The following is a 23346-nucleotide window of genomic DNA, read 5'->3' on the forward strand; positions in this document are numbered from 1 at the left end:
GGTGTTCACTGCCACATGCACACAGGTGTTCACTGCCACATGCACACTCGTGTTCACATGTGACATAAATAATTTTTCTTTAAAGTATACATATTCCAGACCAGAAACAAGTCAGGGCTGTAACCATGAAGAGAACAATGCTGTGTCAAGGCTCTCAGGGACATTAAAGACCAATAAAGTAGAACATTTGTTTTGTCACTTTGCATTCTTCCTCAGTGAAACACTCACTGCATCAAAAGGAAAGAACTATAACAGTCCAGCAAACAGAGACCAAATTATTCCCTGGAAGTGAAAACAGGATTTTATAGCAGCTGAGCCCCTCTACAAGCTCAGTGCTCCCTGGGATCTTGCTTCCACCCCCAAGGACATGGAACAGATCTTGACTCAGAGAAACCCATCCTGTGACTTTTTTCCTCATGGGATCTTCCAGTCCTTCTACCTATTTCTCTGACAAAGGTATCTGTACGTATTCCTGGTGTTAGGACCTTGAACAGGGCAGGGCATATTTCACGCAGAAGAAATGTTTTGAACTGTACTTTACCTGCCAAACACTGGGTTGAGAGTGTTGGGAATGTAGTGGTCTCTGTCTTCAATTACTTTTTTGCCCAGGGTTATTTTTATATAAGGATCACACTGTGGAGACAAGACAGGTGAGATGTTATATCACCCCGGGTGCAAACTGAAGTCAATTTCAGGGATAGACTTGGCTTGCTTCTGTACTCCCAATTGATGACAAAGGTGGCCACTGGGGCACCTAGGGCCTAAGATGAGCTCCGTACAAGGTTCTCCTTTGGGTGGCAGTGGGCCAGCATGCCTTCAAAGCATCTGTGTGGGTGAAAAGGTGGGGTGGGGTGATGATAGGAGTGAGATGACTTGACTCTGCTCATGCTGGTCCTGTGACTGGAGCAAATCTTGTCCTGGGTCACATCAGTCACATGAGAAGGATGAACTAGAGAGCCCTAAGCACTCCCACCCCCACCCCCAACTCCAGCCAAAGCTCTTGGGTAAATCTCCATGGGGACAATCCTTCTGTTCACATTGTTTTGATAGAGTATCTTTCTCCTTGTGAGATAACAGACGCCCAGAAAGAAAGAAGGTGACAATTACCATGGCTGATGACTGTAATTATCCTGCTACAGGAGAAGGCCCCACACCCAAACTCTTACCAGGCCATTGTTGTCCTGGGGCTGGAGCTGTAAGCCTTGAACAATGTAAATCCTAACCGTGCATTCCTGTGGGACACTGTCAGGCAGTTCCCGAAACTGCCTGGGAGGGGCTGGCACACTGGGGTCATCTGGCAAGGGGTAGATTCGGAAGGAGCCCTGAGAGAAAGAGAGAGATGTACTGATGACTTAAGGGCCCTGGCCACTGGGTAGAGGGCGCTTGGGGAATGTGCCCCTCTTCAGAGTAAACAGAGCATGCTCTATCTCACACAGTTGGGTGAAGCCAAGCTTCTTTGTGGAAGATATAACGTATATTGGCTCTTGTGGGATTCCCGTAGGGAACACGCCAGCATTCTATAGCCATCATTTCAGAAGAGGGCATGATAGGAATCAGGTGATAACCTGGGCAAGAAGTGGAGGTGACTCATCAGTGTCAGGGCACATGGTGGCAATCTGAGGTAAAGAGTTGATATTATTTTGGAATAAGTCCTGAGGTGATTCTACTGCTGTGTCTCCCTACCTGCCTGAGCCCCACACCCAGGAAAATTCATACTTTGCTTCAGGTCTCAGCTAAAAAGACTGCATACTTTGTTCTGAAACCTGCTTAAGTACAGGGAAAGGTATCGAAGTTGGGATTAGGATGCCTGGGCCTTTATTCTGGCCAGCTGCACTCAGGAAGATGTCATGAAGCAAGCACCCACTGAATACTGGGTGTGGAGCACCCAAAAATCAAGAAACAGTGCGGCACAAGATGCTAGATTAGCTTGACCCTAGACCCTATTGTGGGCTTAGTGGGAGCTCGGGGTGGGAAGGATTTGAGATCCTGTCTTGAGTACAATCCCCTGATCCATTAGCCATGTCTGCTATTGGCAAAGGATTAGGAAGAGGCAGTGTTAGATGCCCTGGCCCTGCCAAGTGTGCTTGGGAGGAGAAGCAGCAATCAAACCTGACAGGAGATGAACCCAGACCTGTGGGAGCCCAGAACGTGAGTGAGTCATGCTGCCCTAAGCAAGCAGGGGACTCTTGACAAACAGTGACATTTGAGCTGTCTTAGGGCATGAGCAGGGATTTGTCAGACTACAGGGAGGAAAGGAAGGGCACCCAGGGAAGGAAGAGCAGCCTGGCCCAAGGCTCCACACATCCATCTAGAGGATTGGCAAGGTGTGTTCGGGACTTGGGAGTGGTTCTTCTGTGTGTGGGGAGGGACCCATGGTTTGTGAAAGGCCAGCTCAGCTTTGGAAGGAGTTGAGACCTGAGCTGTGAAATGCAATGAATGTTTAAGCCATTCAGATGGAGGATCGAATTTGGTTATGGTGAGGAGAGACTGCTTGGGAGCAGAAAGGTGGCCAATATCTTGACCTGGGAATTTGTCACAACAATTCTGCTAAAACCTCAGGAGGGCAGAAGAACAGAGGAGAAAGGAGATCTTGGGAAGATTTGATCCAGGAGAATTCAAGTCTGGCTGGCCCAAGCAGGGAAAAGCAAAACCCTGGCTCCCCTGGGACATTTTCTTTCCTGCAGAGGGCAGAGGACGTGTCCAGCTGCAGACATCAGCTGTCTTTTATCTGAGACTGATAAAAGAAAACATGATGGATTTTAAACAGGACACACAGACACGTGTGCGTGCACATGTGCATGCGCAAACACATACACACACTTTACTCACTTTAAACTCTCCTACCACAGACGGATCTTCATTTTCATCAGACTTGCCTCTGTACAACTTGAAGGTATCTGAGAAATCTGTCAGGCCTTCAAAGTCGGCTACGTCTTCCAGTTCACAGTCATAGATCTGAAAACCATCAGCAGACTCAGTTTCTCATTAAGACAGAGGTGGAGTCTCCAGCCAACAGGACTGAGTACCAAAAGGATGGAGAGAACTCCTGGGACCCTCATGGGTGCAGCATAGAACAGCCACTCGGGAAAATGCCACACTTCCTTTAGGGAGTTAAATATCCAACTATCCTAGGATCCAGAAATGGTGTTTCTAGGAATTTACCAAAGAGAAAAAAGAGCATGTCCATGTGGTTCAAGAAGGTCCAGTGTTAGAAGAATGAGTCAACAAACTGTGGAGAGGAGAATGAAAAGAAGGGGAGTGGGGAGGTGAGATAGGGTGTGAGTGTTACCCACCTCCTACCTAGTCTGATCCAATACGATTCAGCAAGAGTAAACATCAGCTGTCTTTTATCCAAGATCAATAAAAGAAACTTGTGATACCTACAACAACGTGATGAGTCTCAAAAACAGACTCCTTTGGGACCAAAGGAGCCAAATGCAGAATGAATATTGTACGAGTCCAGTTATCTGGAACACTGGAGCAGGCGAAACCAATGTATCATGGTAGCTTTCAGCTGTGCCCTAGAGTTGGCTTGACAGGAAGGAGCACAGAGGAGCTTCCTGTGTATGAAAATGGTCTTCCTTTTGCTGTGGGTGCTGCTTTACACAGATGTACAGAACACCAAAGCCTTGTGGGAGGATCAGCTTGTGGCATATAAATTACAGCTTGGTTTTTAAAGAAAAGTTGGACAAGAGAGAAAGATGGAAGGGAGAAGAGGAAGACCGTAAGCGTGTCGCCCCTGTCGCATCCTTTTTCTATGTGATCCATGCTGGCTTTCCTTACACCACACAAATTTATTATGCCATCAATAAAAAAGGGCATAGAGATCCTTCTTTGATAGAGGAATAATTTTAACGACTAGATGTTTCTCATTTAATTTCATTTTTCTCCTCTACCTTGCTCTGACTACTTTGGATTTCCAGCTGACAGAGCTAGCAACTGAACAAAGAACTGAAAGCTCAGAACATGAAGAGAATAGTGCAGATGCCATTCCTGGCTGGCTGTGTGGCTTCCTCCTGCACAAGTGTGCCCCATGGCTGTGATGTGACGAGGCCTATATGTAACAGAATCAACTTTTAATTCAGCAAGACTGATCACTGTTTGGAAGACAAAGTGAAGCGTGTTGACATCTTTTGTTCCGCAAAGGGCACAGTGACTTCTGGGATTCCTTGAGCCAAACAACTCTGGATAATTGTTGGCCTAATTTGTATGGTCCTAACCCACTCCTAGCCTTCTGCCAGATGCCCCCGAGCCCCAAAGTGGCAGTCATGCAACTGGCATAATTCCTTAATCCCTGGTACTTGCCAAGCCTGTTGCAGGAGGGCTCTCCAGGAGAGCAGAGGCACTCTTGGCCCCTCTCTGTCAGCACCCACCATGAGACCTTGTAAGCCTAGGGCCTAAGGCATGCTGGAACTGGCTTTTCCCCACCCATAAGAGCATAGGTCCAAGTACCTTGAGTTTGGAATAGCCTTTCTGAATATACTGTCCACATTTTTCATGTTCCCCCGAGGAAGCATAAAATTTACTCCACCAGTCAACGATTTCTTCCTCCTGAAGCCATGTCCAAATGAAAAAAAAATATGTATTTATTGACAATCTGGATTTCTGATTTTCTTTTTACAGAAAAATCGCAATGGAACAGACAAGAGAGAGAAGGCTACTGACGGCTCTGAGATTATCTGCCTCTGTTTACATGTACGGTGGGTGGCACATCCACAACTGTGCTCAGAAGCAGGAGACCTCAACCAATGCCACAGATATGGTGTGCGTGTGTGCATGTAGATGCCTGTGTATAGAGGAGTACACATATGTAGGAGTACATGTGGAAGCTGGAGAACAACCTCAGGTGACACAGTGTGAATGCTGTTCACCTCCTGTGAAACAGAGTCTCTTATTGCCTGGGGCTCACTATTTGAGTTCGACTTGCTGGCCAGCAAACACAGTCATCCTTCTGTCTCCACTTCCCCAGAGCTGGAATACAGCATGTGCTATGACACTCAATATTCTCACATGAATTCTGGAGGCAGAACTCAAGTTGCTGAGATTGTGAGCAAGCACTTCACCTACTGAACCATCTTCCCAGCCCCTGATGAAATGTGTTTGCTTCAGTGCCCACATCTATATTAGATGTTTTCTTAGACCTGATACATGTGATCTATTAATTTGTCTCCATCCATTTCCTTACTGTTAATATTTGTATCCATAAATCAATTAGAATGGCATTTCTAACATGTTTTCTATGATCTCATTTCCTTAGCTCTTTTAGCAACTGTACGAATCTCTCTGAGAGTTAGGTGAACTGGCTCTAGTTCTAGCCCTTACCTTATAAGCCACAGTGCCTTGGGCAAGTTGTTCTGCAACTCTGACCCTCAGTTTCTTCATCTAGTGACAACTGCCTCCATCTCCCTCATAGAGTTGATTTGGAAATCAGATAAGATCACTAAGTGAAAGAATTCTGAAACCTTGAAAGTAGGTAGCAAAGGATTGTGGGGGATTGTGTTCATGTATACTAGTGGCTCTCACCCCATCCCTCAGATTCTGATTCAGTCAGTGTGGGCTGAAAACTGGGTATTCACTATGTTCACATAAATCCCCCAAGTGATTTCAGTTATAGCTAGAGCCACGAACCTCTTGTTTTGATGAGTGGTTCTTGGTTTGGCAGAAGAGATAATAAATGATGCCCTCATAGGCCAGTGCCTGCACAGCTCTCATATTTTCTCCTTTTCTATCTCTCTCCTTCCCTTTCCCCCTTTTTTGCTTGCTTGCTTGCCTTTTTCCTTCCTTCCTTCCTTCCTTCCTTCCTTCCTTCCTTCCTTCCTCCCTCCCTCCCTTCCTCTCTCCCTCCCTCCCTCCCTTTCTGTACAGGATCTTGATATATAATTCAAGCTGACCTCAAACTAACCATCCTCCTGTCTCAGTCTCGAAAGGGTTATGATTACAGGTATAAGGTACCACACCCAACCTCTACCCTGATTTATTACAAGGACATATCTGGATGAGACTCCCTTACTGCCTTTTCTAATCTGCCTTAGAAAGTGATGCTTTCAAAAATAAGCATCACCTCTTGTAGCCCTCCTGTTCTGTATGATGGAGAGGAACAAGGAGTAAGAAAGACTGTTTCAGGCTGGAGAGATGGTTCAGATGTTAAGAGCAATTCTTGCTCTTCCAGACCACCAGAGATCAACTCTCAACACCCATAAAACCACTTGAACTCCAACTCCAGGGAATCTGATGCCTTCTTCTGGTCACCACAAGTACCTGCACATATGTGTGCATACCCCCACATATACACATCTATACAAACGAAATCATTAAAAACAACAACAAAAAAGGTTGTTTCTCATTTGTGCATGGGGGAAAATATTTATAGATTTATGTGTACAATTAAATGCTCATATACATGTGTATCTTTGTATATGTCTTTAAATTTATATTCATGCATACAAGTGTGTATATGCACTCATGTGTTTGTGTGTGTGTGTGTGTGTGTGTGTGTGTGTTTGTGCACATGCACAGAGTTATAATGAATTAAATCATCATCAATACATTCCTGGAGTTAGGAAAAAACGTCACACTCCAATTATAGGCAGAAAATTCATGTATTGAAAGTTGAACCAAGAACCTTGCACATGCAAGACAAGCACTCTACTCCTGGGCAGTAACCCTCACCCCATGAATCTATATACAGTAGTTACCTTTTCCGACAGCTAGGTATGTGAGGTCAGCAGCAGGACACAACATATATATGAGTCACGTGGATGTTTGGTTTAAGATCCCACGAACATTAGGTTTGGAGAGAAAGAGAGTAAAAAACATTATTTCCCCGCACACTTATTATCAACATGTAAACAGATTGCCTAATTATTCTAGTTAAGATCATCTTATCATTGGACATATCTTAGATTTCTTCTCTGAAAACATACCAAAGAGGTTTAACACAGTGCTTGAATGGCTTGTGTTTTTAGTGGGGCTGGACTAGAGTGTGATCAGCTAACCCAGTGGTTGCTCAGGGCGGGTGTGTGAAAGCTACTCACCTTCCTATCCCCAACCTCCAAAAGCATATCCCCAACACTACCTCATCCTCATCCCTTCAAGAACTCTCCTGTCACAAGGTGTGCGTGGCTGCAGGTCATCATGTTAGCGCCTTTCCTGTGCTTTCCCCCATGCCTATGTAAGAATGCCACTTAAATACTGATAGAAGACTCTTCTAATACAAGGATTTCTCACTAGCCAAATCCTTCCACTTGAATTTCTGCGTAGAGGATTTGCCCCTCCTGGTGTCAGGGACTGTCCAGGAATTTGTTGGAGTTTGAGTTTTCTTCCCGGACACTGGTAAGCTAACCCCCTGGGCTAGTTTGGGAACACAGTGCTCTTTTCTAAAATCCCTATCTCTTTTGTGTCTGCTGTGTGGAGTGTCACCTGGCTTCTTCAGGTCCTCAGTATCTCTGTCTAGACCAACCCTTGTTGCAACAGAAGTGCCAAAGGACGCAGAGAGAAAGAGACGTATCAATTCATTTTGTTAGCTCCATTCCAAAGCGAGATTAGGGTTAAGTGATCACAGTTTAAGTGCGATTTTGGAGAAAGGAATTAAAAAAAAAAAACAAAACCTTTTACAGTCTCAATGGTTTTGAATTCAGATATTTAGTCTGTTTCTTCACGTTTACTTTCAGTTATAACGTACTGATTTAGGGAAAAGAACAAGCCATGTTTAAAGAGTATCCAAGACAAGTTGCTGAATTAAATTTCAGGGTTAGCCCAGGAGGATCCTTTCATGCCTGATCGCTCATGATCCACTGTGGAAAAGGAAGGACAGCAACTTGTTGACTTTTTTTTTTCCAATCTAATAAATGAAGTTGAAAATTCAAACTCAAAGCACTACATGGCCCTGGGCCAGTCTTCCCTTTGCCTTATAATGACATTATTCACCTAAATATCACCTTTCACTCCAAAATCTACTAGTAAAACCCGGAGGAATTCAAGTCCTTAGACCAAGCTGCCCCAGTCCCATGTGGCTTCATGCATTTATATACATACATGCACTGTCCTTGGAGAAGCCATTTTGCTGAGTGCTGTTGACACACTGCTTAAGCACTGGAATTGGAAGGCAACTGTTGAGACGGCCGTGTAGAATGTCTGTGCTGTCTGCCTGGCACTTGACCAATCTGCCCCACCTCCTCATCTCCTGCTCTTCTTTGGATAGTGCTAAGCTCATCAGTTACGAGTTCCCACAGACACCATAGAGCGTGATGGCATCATGGAAAGACTCGGCCTCCAGTCCTCAGCAACAGCAGTTAGTGTGGACTCATTCAGTTTATCCAGATAAAAAGTCTACATCAAGTTAGTGGTCATCTGTGTACATTACATGTACACGTGATACATGTAATAAAGGACGTTAGTAAGCTTGTCATTGGCTCTTCCAAAGTTCCACATCACTCATTGGACTTTACAGAGATATGCAACGTCTACCTTGACAGAGGGACTTGAGAGTTTAGAGGCGATCCCACCTTTTCTTATTGACACAGTGTACCTCAACTAGGTATGAGGGAGCAAGCTGACTATAGTCATTTATACATTTATAGTATAGTGGGAATGACTTGACCCCATCATCTCCAGGCCTGCTGCTCCTCCTGATTAAAAGCTGATGCACACGGACCTTTCATAATGTGTTGTCAGAGTAACCTATCTCTAGCACTGTCAAGATAGGAGTAGTACTGACATTATTTTCCTTGTTCCCCAGTAGGATCGAGGATGACCGAGTAGACAGAAGATATGCAGGAAGTACTGACTGGCATTTTATGAAGTAGGATCTTACACTGCCTTTTCCCAGAGTAGTTGTGAAAATCACCATGAAAAAAGAAATCTTAAGTCTATTATTCATCACTTCCCCCCAGGCAACTACTGTCTTATGAAGACTAATCGGGGTTATTTCCAATAAGTGAACATAGTCATGTCGCCCTATGGGCTTGGGAATTTGATATTGTCATCTGTGACCGTGCAGAATTGCCACACAGTGGACTCAAACTCATAGCAATCCAGTGCTGGCTGTGGAGTTCACATTTAATATGGTCCAATTGTTAGTGAGTTTAATGCAGTGGGAAAGAAGTGGGTTTTTTAAAAGGTACCGTTTATGGAAATAACACATTAAAGTGCAATCATGTGCGTGCTCCAGCCAGTTTGCATATTAAAACATGCTGTGAAAGTTTACTGTAAATGCCAAGAGAAACAGTGAGCTTTTTGGTGTTTTCTTTTTTCTGGGTTCAAACTTTCTTGTTCCTTTCTGAGGAAGTAGCTGGATGGTTTTCAGACTGGGTCCTGAGTAAGGATTCCCACAAACTTCTTCCACAGTGAATATAAAAACCCAGGGTATTCCTTATACTGACAAATAGGGTCATTTCAAATCATGACAATCCTGTCTCACACAGGCAAAAATTTTGACATGTGTGTTTTGATTGGTGCAATGTTTCGATTTTTCTCTAGAAACTTCTAACACAATACCACTTGCACTACCCCCCTGATTGGTTCTTAGTAGCTTTTTAAATTGTAGGTTATGACCTCATTTGGGGCTGGGTACCTGAATGTGTATGTGTATGTGTCCGTGTGTGTGTTTACAGAATGGTGCAGCATGCAACTCTGTTGCAGCCTTGGTTTTGAACCCACAACCCATGCGTTTCACCACACAAAACACCTCAGCTTAGACCTGGGCCTAGTGTATGCTACGGACTGCAGTATTCTTACATACCAAGTTTTCTGCTTTCATAGAAACACAATGGTTTAATTATGGAAAATAAGGATGTGATCATTTCCACCAACATTCATTACCATGTAAGTATTAAGTTAGTATATCTTTGGATCACTTATGTTAGAATGTTTGATTGCTTAAAGATTTCTCTTTGAAATTTGCTGATTTGAGTTTTATTAGAAAAAAAAAGGTAAATAAATTTTGCTTGGAATTAGAAGAGTTTCCAACCATCTCTGCAATGGCCCAAAACATACTTCTGCCATTTTGTATTAGTATTACACATTTATCCAAAGTCTCAAGACCAATGACTGTAAAATCAAAATATTAATTAACCCTGAAAAATGTTAATGATGCTCTATGCCCTGCAGTATTACATATCCAGCTGAGATTTAAGTCTTTATGTAAAAATGAACAAACATATCCATCTCATTAGAATGCAAACTTGATTTTGTTTTAGACAGATGGTAAAATTATGTCTAGCAAAAAATTATTCATAAAATGCTTTATAATTAATTATCAGTATATGTTTGATTTGTGCTCTTATTTTATATACACCTGAGGCTGTGTAAAAGTTTCTTAGGTGAAAGGGGTTTTTAAGAAGCCCTGGTTGGTACAATTAATTTCACTGTTAACTGTGGATGAGTACAAGATTCAGATCTTGAATCTATTCAGTCCTTGTACATTGGTTTGATGACCCATATTTTAATGGGCTTGAATAGCTGTTGGAGTTCACCAATTGCTTAGACATCTGGAATACAACCTACCTTAGAAGCCAGTAATGGTTTTGTGTCTTCTACTTCAATAACGACATCCCGGCATGGGGGTGCAGACATAAGGGAGGCTGCAAGGCAAAGACTTTCATAATCTAGGACACTTAAAATAACATACTGTAGAATGTTCTAGTCCATGTTTAAGTCGAGCAACTTCAGGCTGGATGATAGAGTTAACCTGGGTGAAACTTTCCAATGAGGGGCTACACCTGAATGTGGAAAATGACCCAACCACTTGCCACATTCTCAGAGTAGGATAGGACCTTAGACATTTTTATAGGGGACTATGTGGCCCATGTTTCTTGATTTGGGGTAGTTACATCAGTTTCTACACGTAATGAGTGCTGAGAAAGAATTGTGTTGAAGACCAGAATGATGGCTTTTCAGGTAAAGGTGCTAGATGCCAAGCCTGATGACCTGAGTTTGATTCTCTGAACCTACACAGTGGAAGAAGGAGAGACTCAATTCCTGCAAGTGGCCCTCTACCCGCCACATAGCAACACACAGACACAGACACACACACACACACAGACAGACACACAGACACACAGACACACAATTAAAAAGATCACGTTGATCACGAGGAATGGATGTGGCGATGGTGACTCTGTATCTAAAAGATCCTCATTTTCTTGGGAAATGAGATAGAGAAACACAGAAGTGGAGAGGAAGAAGACAGGATAGATAAAGGTGATTAGAGAGAGGAAGGGAAGGGGAGGGGAGAAGAGAAGAGAGGAGAAAGCAGGGATGAATCTCTTCAGCAGTTGGAAGCTGCTGTTGCATGTCCATCCCTTGCTCTCCCATGACACGCAGAGGAAGGAGGCCCACGCCCTCAACTTACATGCAGTTTCTCTGTTTTATGTAACTCTGGATTTTGGAGTAACAGCAATTTCTTAGGAACAGGCTCTGGAGTCACCTCAGTCAAAGTTGGGTGCCAAGGTCCAGCCTGATGCAGGGGTGGGGTCACAGGAGCATCATTTTTTAAAATTGAAGACCCCAAGAAGTCCTAGGTTCCTACAGAACAAACTCCACCAAGTCAAAAGACCTTCCTGTAATCCACCCAGGCATTGGGCATATAGGACATGATGGCTGAGAAGGAAGGTACTTTTGGAGATGAGGTGTATCTGCTATCTTTAGGTATTGGGCTTTGTTAGATATTAAGCATTTTGTCTCCATGATCTCATTCAACCCTTTGACAATTCTTACTACGCTGTAATCTCCATTTTAAAGCTAAAATGCTAAAATCTCCATTTTAATACCAAAGCTACAATAAAGTAGGCCATTTGCTTCAGGTCAAGCCTTGGATGGAAGTAAGTTCATAGCCTAGATCTGTTAGACTCTAGCTTCTTTGTTATCAATCACTCCAGAGCCCAGGGAAGGGTAGGGACTCAATAAATGTCAGAGAAACAGTTCAGGTAGAAGAAGGAACCTGACATTTATTGAACATCTATGGTATATTGGTTGTTTTAAAGTGCAGTTTTGTTTGTATTTACCCGGAACCCTTGGATTGATTAGTAGCTTAGAAACTTCCAAGATAAGCTCATCTGCAACTGCAGGCCACTTCAGTCACAGAGGTCTCAAGAGCCAGATGGACAGGGATGCATGGATACCTCCATATGCAAATTCTTTCTTAAGTAACAGTTCCTCATTTTCCTTACTATCCTCCAGTAAGCGAAGTTTGATGGATGGGACAGAAAATACTTGCCTGAGCCTGATATTTTTTTCTTCTTCTTACAGATAGCTTTTAGAGTCTCTATAATATCAATATCAAGCTTTCTGGTAGTTTAACTAGGACTGGCTTGTGGCTTACTGGATTAAGCAGAAGACATCCATTTCAATCTTGATAGCTTTTAATAGAATTTTCAGCAATGGATAAATGGAATTTTCTAGTCCTCCACTGAGGTCTAACCTCATGAAGCTAAACTGTCTGGGATCTTAGACACTAAAGTGACTGAGCCCCAGGCCCTTAGCACAGTGTTAAGTATATGGTAAACTAAAAGCAAGAGTCTATTGAATGGGAAAGAGCAAAACACTGTATCATTAGCTATTTATTCACGACTCTGAGTTAAATACTATAGCCTGTCCTACCTTACATAATAACCATATGATCTAAGGTAAATCATTTAACGTTTTCCTGTATGTGTAACAATGGAATGGGTTTCAAATGACCTCACAGCATTGTTGTTAAGCACGGATGAAATAGGCCCACAGACATTTAACTTGGTATTGCAATCTCCTTCTTAGAGCTGCCCAGGAAAAACAAACCTAGTGTTTGGAAGGAAGAAGTAGGAGAAAGCAGAGTCCAAAGCTATCCTGTACTATAAAAACAAACAAACAAACAAACAAACAAAAAACAAAACAAAGCACCCTTGTCATTTAGAAGGAAAAATTTTTTTGAGTCTCACGGAGGGGATCTCTATCTCCATACACAAGAGGCCCTGAATCTCTACACCAAAGTATTTAGACGACTGGGCTCTTGTACTTTGAGGACAAGATTGGTTTTGGTCCCTTGATCTCCCCAACATTTAGATCCATGAATGACGTTTTCTTATCCCCTGGATTTCGGGGATCCTTCAAAAGCAAATAGGAAAGTTCATGCAGCAGGCAACACTACCTCAAAGGACATACTGTGTTCATGCAGGAGGAAGGCATGCCAGAGGGTGGCCTCCTAAGCACTGGATTCTTCCTCTTAAAGTACCCCAAGAGTCCAGGCTTCCTGGATCACCATCAGTATTTCCCTGGAAGAATTACCTAGTACACTGTAAATCAGACCTTACTTTTTCTGTAGCATCTAGAATATGGTTTGTGAAGATGCATTCAGACCAGGCATTAAAAAGTTTTAAAAATGTAACATATAGACTTGCCTACAGACATACCTTTTAGCTGCGGTACAATATCCTCCTTTCCTGCATATGGATCACACCGGAAGCGGTCCAGGTGGTCAATGGTGCATTGGCCGACCACGGGCTTCCGCCCAAACTGCCTGTGATCAATGACCTTGATCACCAGTGGAGGCATGTACAATTCTTCCTTGGGCAAGAACTAGGGAATCACAAAAACAGATGTCCTTTCTCTTCCAGATCTGACAGGAACAGCTTTGCAAATCAGTTTCCCCCAAGGGACCAGCTCAGATTCTTTTTTTGCCCATTAAGTATAACCCAGGGGGACCTTCCTTAGGTATTTCATAGACTGAGGTGCTTGGTAATTGGCTTAGAGCTTAAAGCATCCCCTTTCAGTCTGGCCCTGGAAGATCAAATCCTACCTCTGCTGTCACAGAGTGCGCAGCCTTAGGGAACTTTTCTATCTCTGTGTGCCGGGTCACTTTACCGTTAATAGCAGAGTTGTGGAATCCACATGGAAAGCACTTAGACTAAACTTGGCAAGCATAACGTGGAATGCGATTTTGTCGCTGAGTCCATCTCCCTCCCACAATCCTTCCTGAGGGGGAATTTCAAGGGACAAGATCGTTTTAGTCCCTTGATCTCCACAACATTTAGATCAATGGATGACGTTCTATGAATGCTCAATAACCGCTTGCTGGAGGCTGAATGCCTCCGTTCCTGTTGCTGATGTGGGAACAGCATCCCCTGAATTTCGAGGATCCTTCTTCGAAGGCAAATAGGAAAGTTCACGCAACAGGCAGAACTTTGGACTTCTACTAGCCAGGGCTTAAGCAGAATGTAGGAATGGCAGAGCCTTATACGAATCTTCAAGGGAAATTACAAGCTGGAATTCCTTCTGTGCTGGGAGTTCAAAGCCAAAATGGGATGCTTATTTTGCCTTCAGTGCTCCTGGAATGTAGGGGCCTTGAAGACACTGCTCTGATTGGAGAACGTGGGCTGGCTTGGAAGCTTGACTGTGGTTTGGGTCAATGTCTGTCACTGGCCTTGCACTGGAATAGAGAATGGGGTGCTCCCTCAGGGCCTCCTCTCATGTCTGTTGACAAAGCTAGGTTCTAGACTTGAAGTTGGAGGGGAGAGTGGATGACGATGGGCAGAGTTTCTTAGTGGTGACTAATTAGGGATTCTGCTTCTACGTGTCCACATCTGCAGAATCATGGAGTGGAAGGACCCCAGTCTAAGCTCTGACGACCCGCTTACTGGGTCCTCCTGGACACATTAATTAACCCTTTCATTTCTTCCAGAGCAAAGGAAGGAGTTGTAACTGAAGCTGTAGCACTGAGCTGGAGTTATAGATGAAGTTAGACCATGGCCCCCACGCATGGAAGGGTGCACACTTGCTCTGAGGCCAGGCAAGCCATTTCTCTTCTATAGGCCTCAACTGCCTCAGATACAAAAATGAGAGGTTAAACCATATGGCCCCAATGTTCAAGTGTAGTATATTGGGGATACGAAGGAAAATGACAGAATTGGGGAACAGAATTGGAAAATTCTAGTCTCCCATCTTTGTAAGTTAAAAAAAAATGCCCCTTATCATAATCTTTTATATAGCAATACAGAGATTTTTTTTAATTTACAAAAGTTAAGGATTGCTGGGTGATAGGGGTGCATGTCTTCATCCCAGCACTTTCTAAGCAGGGGGAGGCAGATCTCTGAGTTTAAGGACAGTCTGGTCTACAGAATGAGTTCCAGGACAGCCAGGGATAACTAAAAAAAGCTAAGGATTTAACTTCTTTCAAAGTGGACAAGTTGGGTGGTTTCCTCTTGCTCTGGTTATAACAGGTGGAGGGTGTGTGCATCCATCTGACACCTCACAATTCTGATAACCAGAGGTAAACTTCAAAGGATCAAAGAAGGTTCCATGCAGTGGACTCAGACACAGACTATTGGGTCCATACCCCATCACCTGCCCTGACATCCTCCACAGCTGTTCTTTCCCTAAACATCCAGACCCTAGCAGGAAGGTTCTGGTCCATGTGTAGTTGCACTACTCGGAGTTATCAATCTGGCCTTGAGGGGTTGACTAAGGGCCTGTAGCAGAGATCAAACACTTACTGGAGAAACAAGCACTGATCATAGATACTTCCCCATTACGGGGGCTGCTTGGAGCTTCCAGTACCTGGCTACAGATGATCTAAGGAGGGAAAAGTCTCTGACAGGTTTACTGTAAGGCTGGGTTTTTTTTGTCTGTTGGATTCCAGAACTGAATCAATTGTGGGGGACCATATGCTCACATTTCAGATACAGACATGCATGGGCTTGTGAAGAGTCTAGATACTGTACCACTTTCATGAAGAGAACAGAACTTGGGAAGTTGGGTGTCTTCTTGAGGCTTTTGATCACCACCGATTCTACTCTCTCTCCTCCACACTCTACCACGAGGCTGGGTGATGTGATGGAAGCCATCTGGTAGTTTTTCATATTTCTTAAGCCCCAAGCTAGGATCTGGGGAAAGAAGTTAAAGACAAGGGAAGAAAACCTGACATATTACACGTGCACACACATGTACTCGAACTCGTGCGCACGCGTGCACACACACACACACACACACGGAAAAATCCAATCTCAATTACAGTACAGTCTTTAAGATGGAATGATGCACATTCATCTAAGATTCCAGTGCGTATTATCTTCGGGTGTCTGTGGAAATGCAGAGAAAGTGGTTTTGCCCCTTCCCTTCTGTCAGATAGCTAGAGAGAAAGCAGACCAGCAGCTGTAAATGCTGATGAGTCAGTCAGTGTCTCTAGATCTCGAGTGCAAACAGGACTCATGTGATCTACTGTGGGGCAATTTGGAGGATCAAGTATAAACCTCTTGCACGGTGAGTGACCTGCAAGCATTCCAAGCTGGTAGCTGCTGTTTGAAGCTCCCCGTGTCTGTTTTTGAGAACACCCAGCAAAACAGAGGAGCTAACAATGCTTCCCTTATCAGGATCCTGTCTATCTAGCCTTGAGGTTATCTCCACCAGCCTGTGTCTGCCCTAATTATCTCCCATGTCGCCACTGTCCAGATGCTTTCCTACCCCCCTCCTTTGCAGACCTTCTCCTTGTTAACACAGCACTTTCTCTTGGGATATCTTTTCTTTCTCTGGCCAATTCCCCCCCAAAAGAAAGAAATCTCAGGAATCTGCTTCTTGTTGATTTGTTAACATTTCCATATTCTATGACTATTTCTACTGGGGGGGGGGAGCAGATTTTATAGGCAGTCAGGAACAGCAAGAAAGCATGCAGCATGATGCATGCCCTACATTAATGGTCCCTGCTCTTAGCCATATCCTTTGGTTTGGTCAAGTAAAACTCGGAGAGAATACATACCTCAATAGCAGTGAGCTGAACCACAGGTCTGATCCCCTGAGGGACCATGTATAAGTTTGGTGCTCTTTGAGAGGGGAGGATGGGAAGGTTGGAGCCATCCTGTGAAACAAACATAGGCTGTCAACACTTCCCTTTCATTAAAACAAAGGGTGCCTGGAATTACTGAGATGCTCCAAGCAGCTCAAGGAATCCATGAGCAAGAAAGAACAAAATGATACCTTATTCCTCAGAATCAGCTCTGCTGTCACAAGGACATCCCCACAGGCCTTGTCTCCATTCATAACAGGATGCCAGAGAAGCTTAGGTGTGATATCTGTTTCTGAGTTCAGTTTCACCAAAGGAGAGCAAATGCTTCGACCTAAAAATTCATCTTTGCCCTAGAGAAGAAAACCACACTCAAACTCCTGATCAAATAACCCTACAGACTACTGTCATGTCCCCAAATCATCTTAAAATTTTATAGTACCTACCACTTGGTCATTGTCAAAAAGTTCTATGATAACTTTGGGTGGGTTCTGTAGAACCGTTTGGGGTTCCCCATAGATTTCAACCTCATCAAATATAATGGTTTGGTCCCAGGTGGGATTCAGGGTGGAGTGGATGATCTCCGTGGTTTTGCTTCGATGGAGGAAGGAGACGTGAGCATAGGGATCTAAGGGCAGAGGAAGACGTTAATAGCAGAGTCTCGGAGAAGTCTAACTCCTAGGACAGCACATTTCAACCAAAAGCTTTTCTTCTGGACAGAGTGGCCATATGCTTTCACCACCCCTTTGAAGACAAGGAGTCCAGAAAGCGGGACAATACAGAGGAAGGCACCGTGGGAAGAGAGAAGCGCCTGACGGGAGGCCCTGATGTGTGCCACAGATGGCCTCTCCGGAGTGTACTCATCCACATCAAGGTTCCTAGGGCACACAGTCTTTCACATTGATTATCTAGAACACAAGCTTTAAAACCAGACCTTTCAAGAACAAGATTTAATCTTCATAAGCTTTGGTTCCTCCCTCTTTGTCACGAAAATAATTTCTGTTTTCCTACTGGGTAGAAAATGGGATAACGTGAAGCATGATGGAACACCCAGAACACAGCCATGTCACTGATAAATACTGGCTATTTTTATGTTTCTGTTTCTACTGTTTTGATCAACTGATGAATAAAAGTTTATTTTATGCTTTTGTTTCTACTGTTTTCTATGTAGAAGGTTTTGTGTTTGAGTGCCAGGTTTCAAGAAGATAGCAGTAAATAGGAAAAGCTTAGTTGCCCTCCGGATTTACAGCTTGCAACATGACTAAAAGTTTTTTATTTATTTATTTTTATTTTGATCCAACTGGGAGAAATGTGCTTAGAGCTTTATGTAAACACCTGTGAAGATTTTTCTAAGAATTCTGATTGGATCTACAGTGAGAGAGTGCCCCCTCGTGGATATTATTTGAAAACACCCTCAAAACCATTTTGCAGTTTTCTTCTACAGAGTAGGATAATCTTGATCTAATTTTTAGACCAGATCTAGATAATCTGGTCTAATTTTATTAGGAAAGGAAACAATTCACAAATACTGGGTAAGAGGAGTGCTTGGGACACAGATAAGAACGGACACACTGCATGATATTATCAGACAAACGTTTTACGAGCTGTTTCCATAGAAGAACCAGAGAAGTTTTGCTGGCTTTCAGGTCACACAGTAAAATGTCCCTAAATAGCCTAGGATGGCCTCTCTTCTATCTGCACTGACAGAAAATAGCCAGAAACACATGTGAAGCGACAATGTGAGGACCAGTGTTGAAGTCTTACAGTTACATAGTGTTAGAAGGTGGCCAGGGTGGGGGTTGGGAGAGGGTGGGGGAGGTAGCAGAGGAAGCAAAAGGCATATAGTACACAAGGCTCACAGACAGGTGCCATGGGTTAGGTATGTGATCTCTTCCATCATCTTGAGAGTATAGACAAAAAGTGTAAAGGCTCTTCTACATTTATCAGTCAGCCCAGCACTCAGGTTTAAAATGAAGCCACACACACACACAAAGAGAGCTCAGAGTTGCTCTTCATGGCACTTCAGTGCTCAGTCAGTGATTGTTACTGTTTAAGGGCTATGTGTATCCTGGGTATTTCTAGCACCCAGCAACAGTTCTTAAAGCAGTTGGTAATTCCTCAAGTTATGACTGGGTGGTTTGCTTCAAGCATGCGGTTGTAGTTTCTATATGAAAAGGATTTTAGTGTAAGAAATGAGAACAACACAAGATTTTTTTTTTTTAAAGCCACTTGACGCACAGTAGATCCAAGCTAGCCTGCCATGTAATAGGGCATTTGGGATTTTCCCTTCACCTGAAAAGCTGTCTTTGTCCAAAGCCATGAGGTTCCTGGCTTGATAAATGTAGCAGCGCAGGTGGTAGATGTAGACTCCTGAAGGGAAGGTGATGAGAAACAGGATACTGTTAATAGGATTTTTCTCAACTCTTTGGAGGTGATACATGTTGCAGATACACGGGTCAACAGATCCATTTCCCCGTAGCAGAGAGCACAGATGTTTCCAACATAGTGGTTTCTTATAAAAGGACACTCATGGTAGTCTCCACAGCCATAGCTTGGCTTCTCCTACTTCACTTGCCTGTAGTCAGTCTCAGGCCATTAAGTGGAATAGTCCAGAAATACATAATGCACAATATTGCAAGCCCTGCAGTGTGCTCCATCTCTCAAGGCACCTAGCTGAGCCTCGCATGGGATGTGGACTGTCTCTTTGTCCAGCATATCCATGCTGTATAAGCTGCCTGCCTGGTAGCTACTCAGTAGTTCCTTACCTCAGTTAGCAAACCGACTACAATAAATAGCGTTGCAGTGCTTGTGTTAATTAACTCTTAATTATTTAATAAAGACCCAAAGCACAAGAGTAATGATACTGGCCACTTTATTGTAGTGCATTTTAATACCTTCCATATTTATCATTAGTTACCGTGCTTTATCTGTTACTGTGCTTAATTTATAAATTAAATGTATGCATATATATATATATATGTTAGACAATTTAAAAGTAGGGTTGGCAGGGAGTTGTAAAGTGGATTTTATACAGATAAGAGGCAGATGAGTGTGTAACGGGGTGTACTTTAAACTACTGTATTCCAGGTGTGGTGCTGCACACCTATAACCTCAGCATGCAAGAAGTCAAGGCAGCCTGGATTACACATAGAAACTCTGCCTCCAAAGAGAAAATGAAACCAAATAAATAACTGCTAGAAAAATCCCAATGGCAGCATGGTGATCAGAGGAACATTAGCCCTATTGTGACCTTCCTGAGTTTAGTGTACAGCATCACAGACTTTCAGATGAGCCTGAATCTCTAGCAGTCACTGAGCAAGGTCTGTGTGAGATTTATGTATGGGACAGCTATCTGCTAAAACTTTATTTGACTTTTAAAAATGTTCAGACTCTTATTAATGCACACACTAACACACACTCTCACATGTATGTATGCACACATACCAACATGTACTCATGCATACACACACTCACATGTATGTACACATGTACACACACATGTATACACAGACACACAGATACACACACACACACACAATTTGAGGGATAGTAGAGTACTGTGACTGACTGCATGAAGTTCAGAACTGTGAATGCTTGAATATCTGGAACATTTTAAGTCCTATGTAAACATATGCCATTATCAATAACGTTCTGGAATTCTTGAAGGCTGACACTGAGATCAGATCTTCCTTAAAACTTTAGCCGTTTCCCCATAATTAAGATAAGAATTTAGCGTTTTTTAGCCAGAAAGAGTATATTTTAAACAGAAATTAAGACCAGTAATTTGGTCATTCTTCATCCCAAATATGATATGGTTTTTAAAATGCATTTTATGAATCCTTATCATGCAGTGAAGAAATTGAAAGTTATCTTCATCTGTGTAGACACATTATAACATTTGACGATTTGAAGAGTTTTCTAGAGATAAAAGTGACAGACCCAGAGTTCACAGCCATGCTTAAAACTTACTGTCAAAATTACAGGAAACAATGGGTGTGTTTGCTCCAAACACAGTGGTGGCACTGTGCTTCTGCTTCTCTAGGTTCTTCTCATCTCCATCCTCTGTGGTGTCTGCCCCCTAAAGTAGGAGGAAGTCTTCATCATCATCATCATCATCATCATCACCATCATCATCATCATCACCAATCACCATCATATCATCATCGTAATCAACCAAGCCATCTGTGCCTTCAAAATTACTAGATGCTTCCTGAAACCAGGATCCTGGTAGACATACTAGAAAAATGCTGGGAGAAAGAGATGTGTCTGCACTGTTGTTCTGAGGTACTATTCTCATGTGGTAGTGGCTTCTTCCTAAGATGGGAGTCACTGGACACTCAGGGCACTGGGGTTACAGGAGACTCTCTGGACTTGGCTGTGCTTCCCACCTAACTCACACTTCCTTTACACCATTATTAATCACACTTTAGCTTCTGGTTACTTACAAGGGCACCTTCAAGTTTAAAGATGGCAGCCGGACCATGTGTCTCGGAAGGAGCCATTTTTCTCCTCCAGCGCCTGCGGCGAAAGGTGTCCGAACTGCGCTGTTTCCAGTGGAATTTCCAACCGATTAATGAAGCATATTCCCAGCCCTCCTGGTCTTCAAGCTCTTCCATGGCCTAAAATAGAAGTACAACTTTTAGTGATGAATACTAATCTTCCTCATATTGATATGGTCAATGGACAAATTTATAGTCACGAAAATCCACTCTCTGTCAAGCACTGGGTGAGGAGCCAGGGATACAGCAAAGTCAGAATAGAGGGAATCTCTGACTTGGCAGAGCTGAGGGAGTGTAGAAATACAGAGAGGTACCAGGCAGCTGTAGTAACCATTCAGTCACAGGCATGAGTGAGAGTGGGTGGATTCTTTCTCAGATTGCTCATGAGGACACATAAGTGTGACACTGATTGGAAAGAATTACCATCTGCATTTTACATATGGGTAAAAATGATGACGCCCCTTAGGATGTAAATGTCTTGTTTATGCTAATACCTGTTGTCATTAGCAATGCTGTGATAAATCAGTATATTGTTTCTGTGATAGCTAATCACCGAGTACAGTACTTTTAACTTAAACATGATTTCTACACGCACATGCTCTGTTTTCAGTGTTTTATCCCATTCCTCTAACACACCTGTGCTTCTGTTACATGACAGCGATTGTCCTCAGGCTGAGATATCACTGAACAAAAAGATAGTGTGGCTTTCACCTCCATTGAACGGCCAAAATTTTCTCTAAGTGTCTTACAAGTTAACCAGCTGGAATGAATGGAAAATAATACTGACCACTATTGGTTAATCTAGAAACGAGAGCTTCGTGTAGGGTTGCTATTCGTGTATGGTCTTTAATTCTTTTCCGCTTCGAATAAACATCAAGTACACATTTCACGTGATCTCGTATCTTCCTTTGTGATAGTCTGGATAGGGACGATGGCATATTTTGTGTGACTGAGATTGAAGCAGCAGGCTACAGAGTATGATTGAAGTTCCAGCATGGCTCATGGGTGGAACTGGGGTTTCCGACTGGTGGTCCTGTGTTCTTCCAGAGTCATGTTGGTGCTCATGTGGAAAGAGAAAGGGGAGCAAGTCTAGAAATGTCTCACCCAATCAGGATGAGACGATGCAGTGTTTAAGACTCTTTTATCCTACCACACCCTGTCCTGGTAACCTGCTGCTAAGCAAGGAAGACACCAAGAGGATGTAGCTCCATTTTTGCTCTCTGGAAACTCATTACTGAGTAAAATGTAATTTCATAGCTCCTACGAGAGCTGAGCCTTGAGAGAAATAGGAAGAGTTCCTATTTCTAGGAACTAAGTTAGAATCAATCTAACCTGGGTTCAAAGGTCATCTCTGTTACTTCCTGGAGATATGACCTAAGGCAAGTCTATTTCTTGCCTATGAACTCCATCTGTGGATTGAGAATGCTCAGACTTTACAGCTCATGCATGATACGTATGTGTGCCAAGTGTTCTACATGTTGTATAAAACATATTATTTGTTACTGATTTCCTATTATTATTCTACTTAATTTACTATGCATTTTAAAGCCTTGTAATGCCCTAATTAAATTAGGGTATGGATAGCTTTATGTCAACTAGATACAAGCTCGAGTCATTTGGGAAAAAGGCAACCTCAAATGAAATAACGTCTCTACCATGCTGGCCTGTGGGCAAACCTGGAGGGTATTCTTAATGATGGATGTGGGAGGGCCCAGCTTACTGTGGATAGTGCCAACTCTGAGCAGGTGGTTTGGGGCTATAAGAAAGCAGGCTGAGCAAGTCATGAGGAGCAAGTTAGCAAGAAACATTCCTTTATGGCCTCCGCACTGGCTCCTGCCTCCAGGTTCCTGCCTTCAGTTCCCGCCCTGACTTCCTTCATGATGGACTGTTATCAGGACATGTGAGCTGAAATATTAACCCTTCCTCCCCAGGCTGTTTTCGGTCAGAGTTAGTTATAAGTTTTGCTCCCAGGGTTTGAATTCTGCATCTTATTCTAGGTTCTGAGGTAACAGCACCTCTGTCCTACTATCCTTCTAGAAGTCTCATCCTCCAGGCTGCCTCAGCCTCTTCTGGAGGGCTTATGGGAACACAGATTACTGC

At 43.2% G+C, this 23346-nt stretch overlaps 1 protein-coding gene across 2 annotated transcripts in view; it reads right to left on the bottom strand.

The window, feature by feature from the left end:
- Positions 1-23346, bottom strand: part of Myof (myoferlin) — a 146438-nt gene that overhangs the window by 21838 nt on the left and 101254 nt on the right. For both annotated transcript variants that reach the window (XM_028773469.1, XM_028773470.1), the window contains exons 30-43: positions 21193-21366; positions 20717-20825; positions 19040-19117; positions 17194-17375; positions 16942-17100; positions 16724-16822; positions 15693-15854; positions 13386-13551; positions 10504-10580; positions 6696-6707; positions 4453-4551; positions 2830-2955; positions 1167-1322; positions 542-633 (exon numbers count right to left, since the gene is read on the bottom strand). In XM_028773469.1, coding sequence (XP_028629302.1) covers positions 542-633; positions 1167-1322; positions 2830-2955; positions 4453-4551; positions 6696-6707; positions 10504-10580; positions 13386-13551; positions 15693-15854; positions 16724-16822; positions 16942-17100; positions 17194-17375; positions 19040-19117; positions 20717-20825; positions 21193-21366 — 1691 coding nt within the window. The remainder of the gene's footprint in view (positions 1-541; positions 634-1166; positions 1323-2829; positions 2956-4452; positions 4552-6695; positions 6708-10503; positions 10581-13385; positions 13552-15692; positions 15855-16723; positions 16823-16941; positions 17101-17193; positions 17376-19039; positions 19118-20716; positions 20826-21192; positions 21367-23346) is intronic.

This window comes from Grammomys surdaster, unplaced genomic scaffold (assembly GCF_004785775.1).
Source record: "Grammomys surdaster isolate TR1022 unplaced genomic scaffold, NIH_TR_1.0 229, whole genome shotgun sequence".
Lineage (NCBI taxonomy): Eukaryota > Metazoa > Chordata > Mammalia > Rodentia > Muridae > Grammomys > Grammomys surdaster.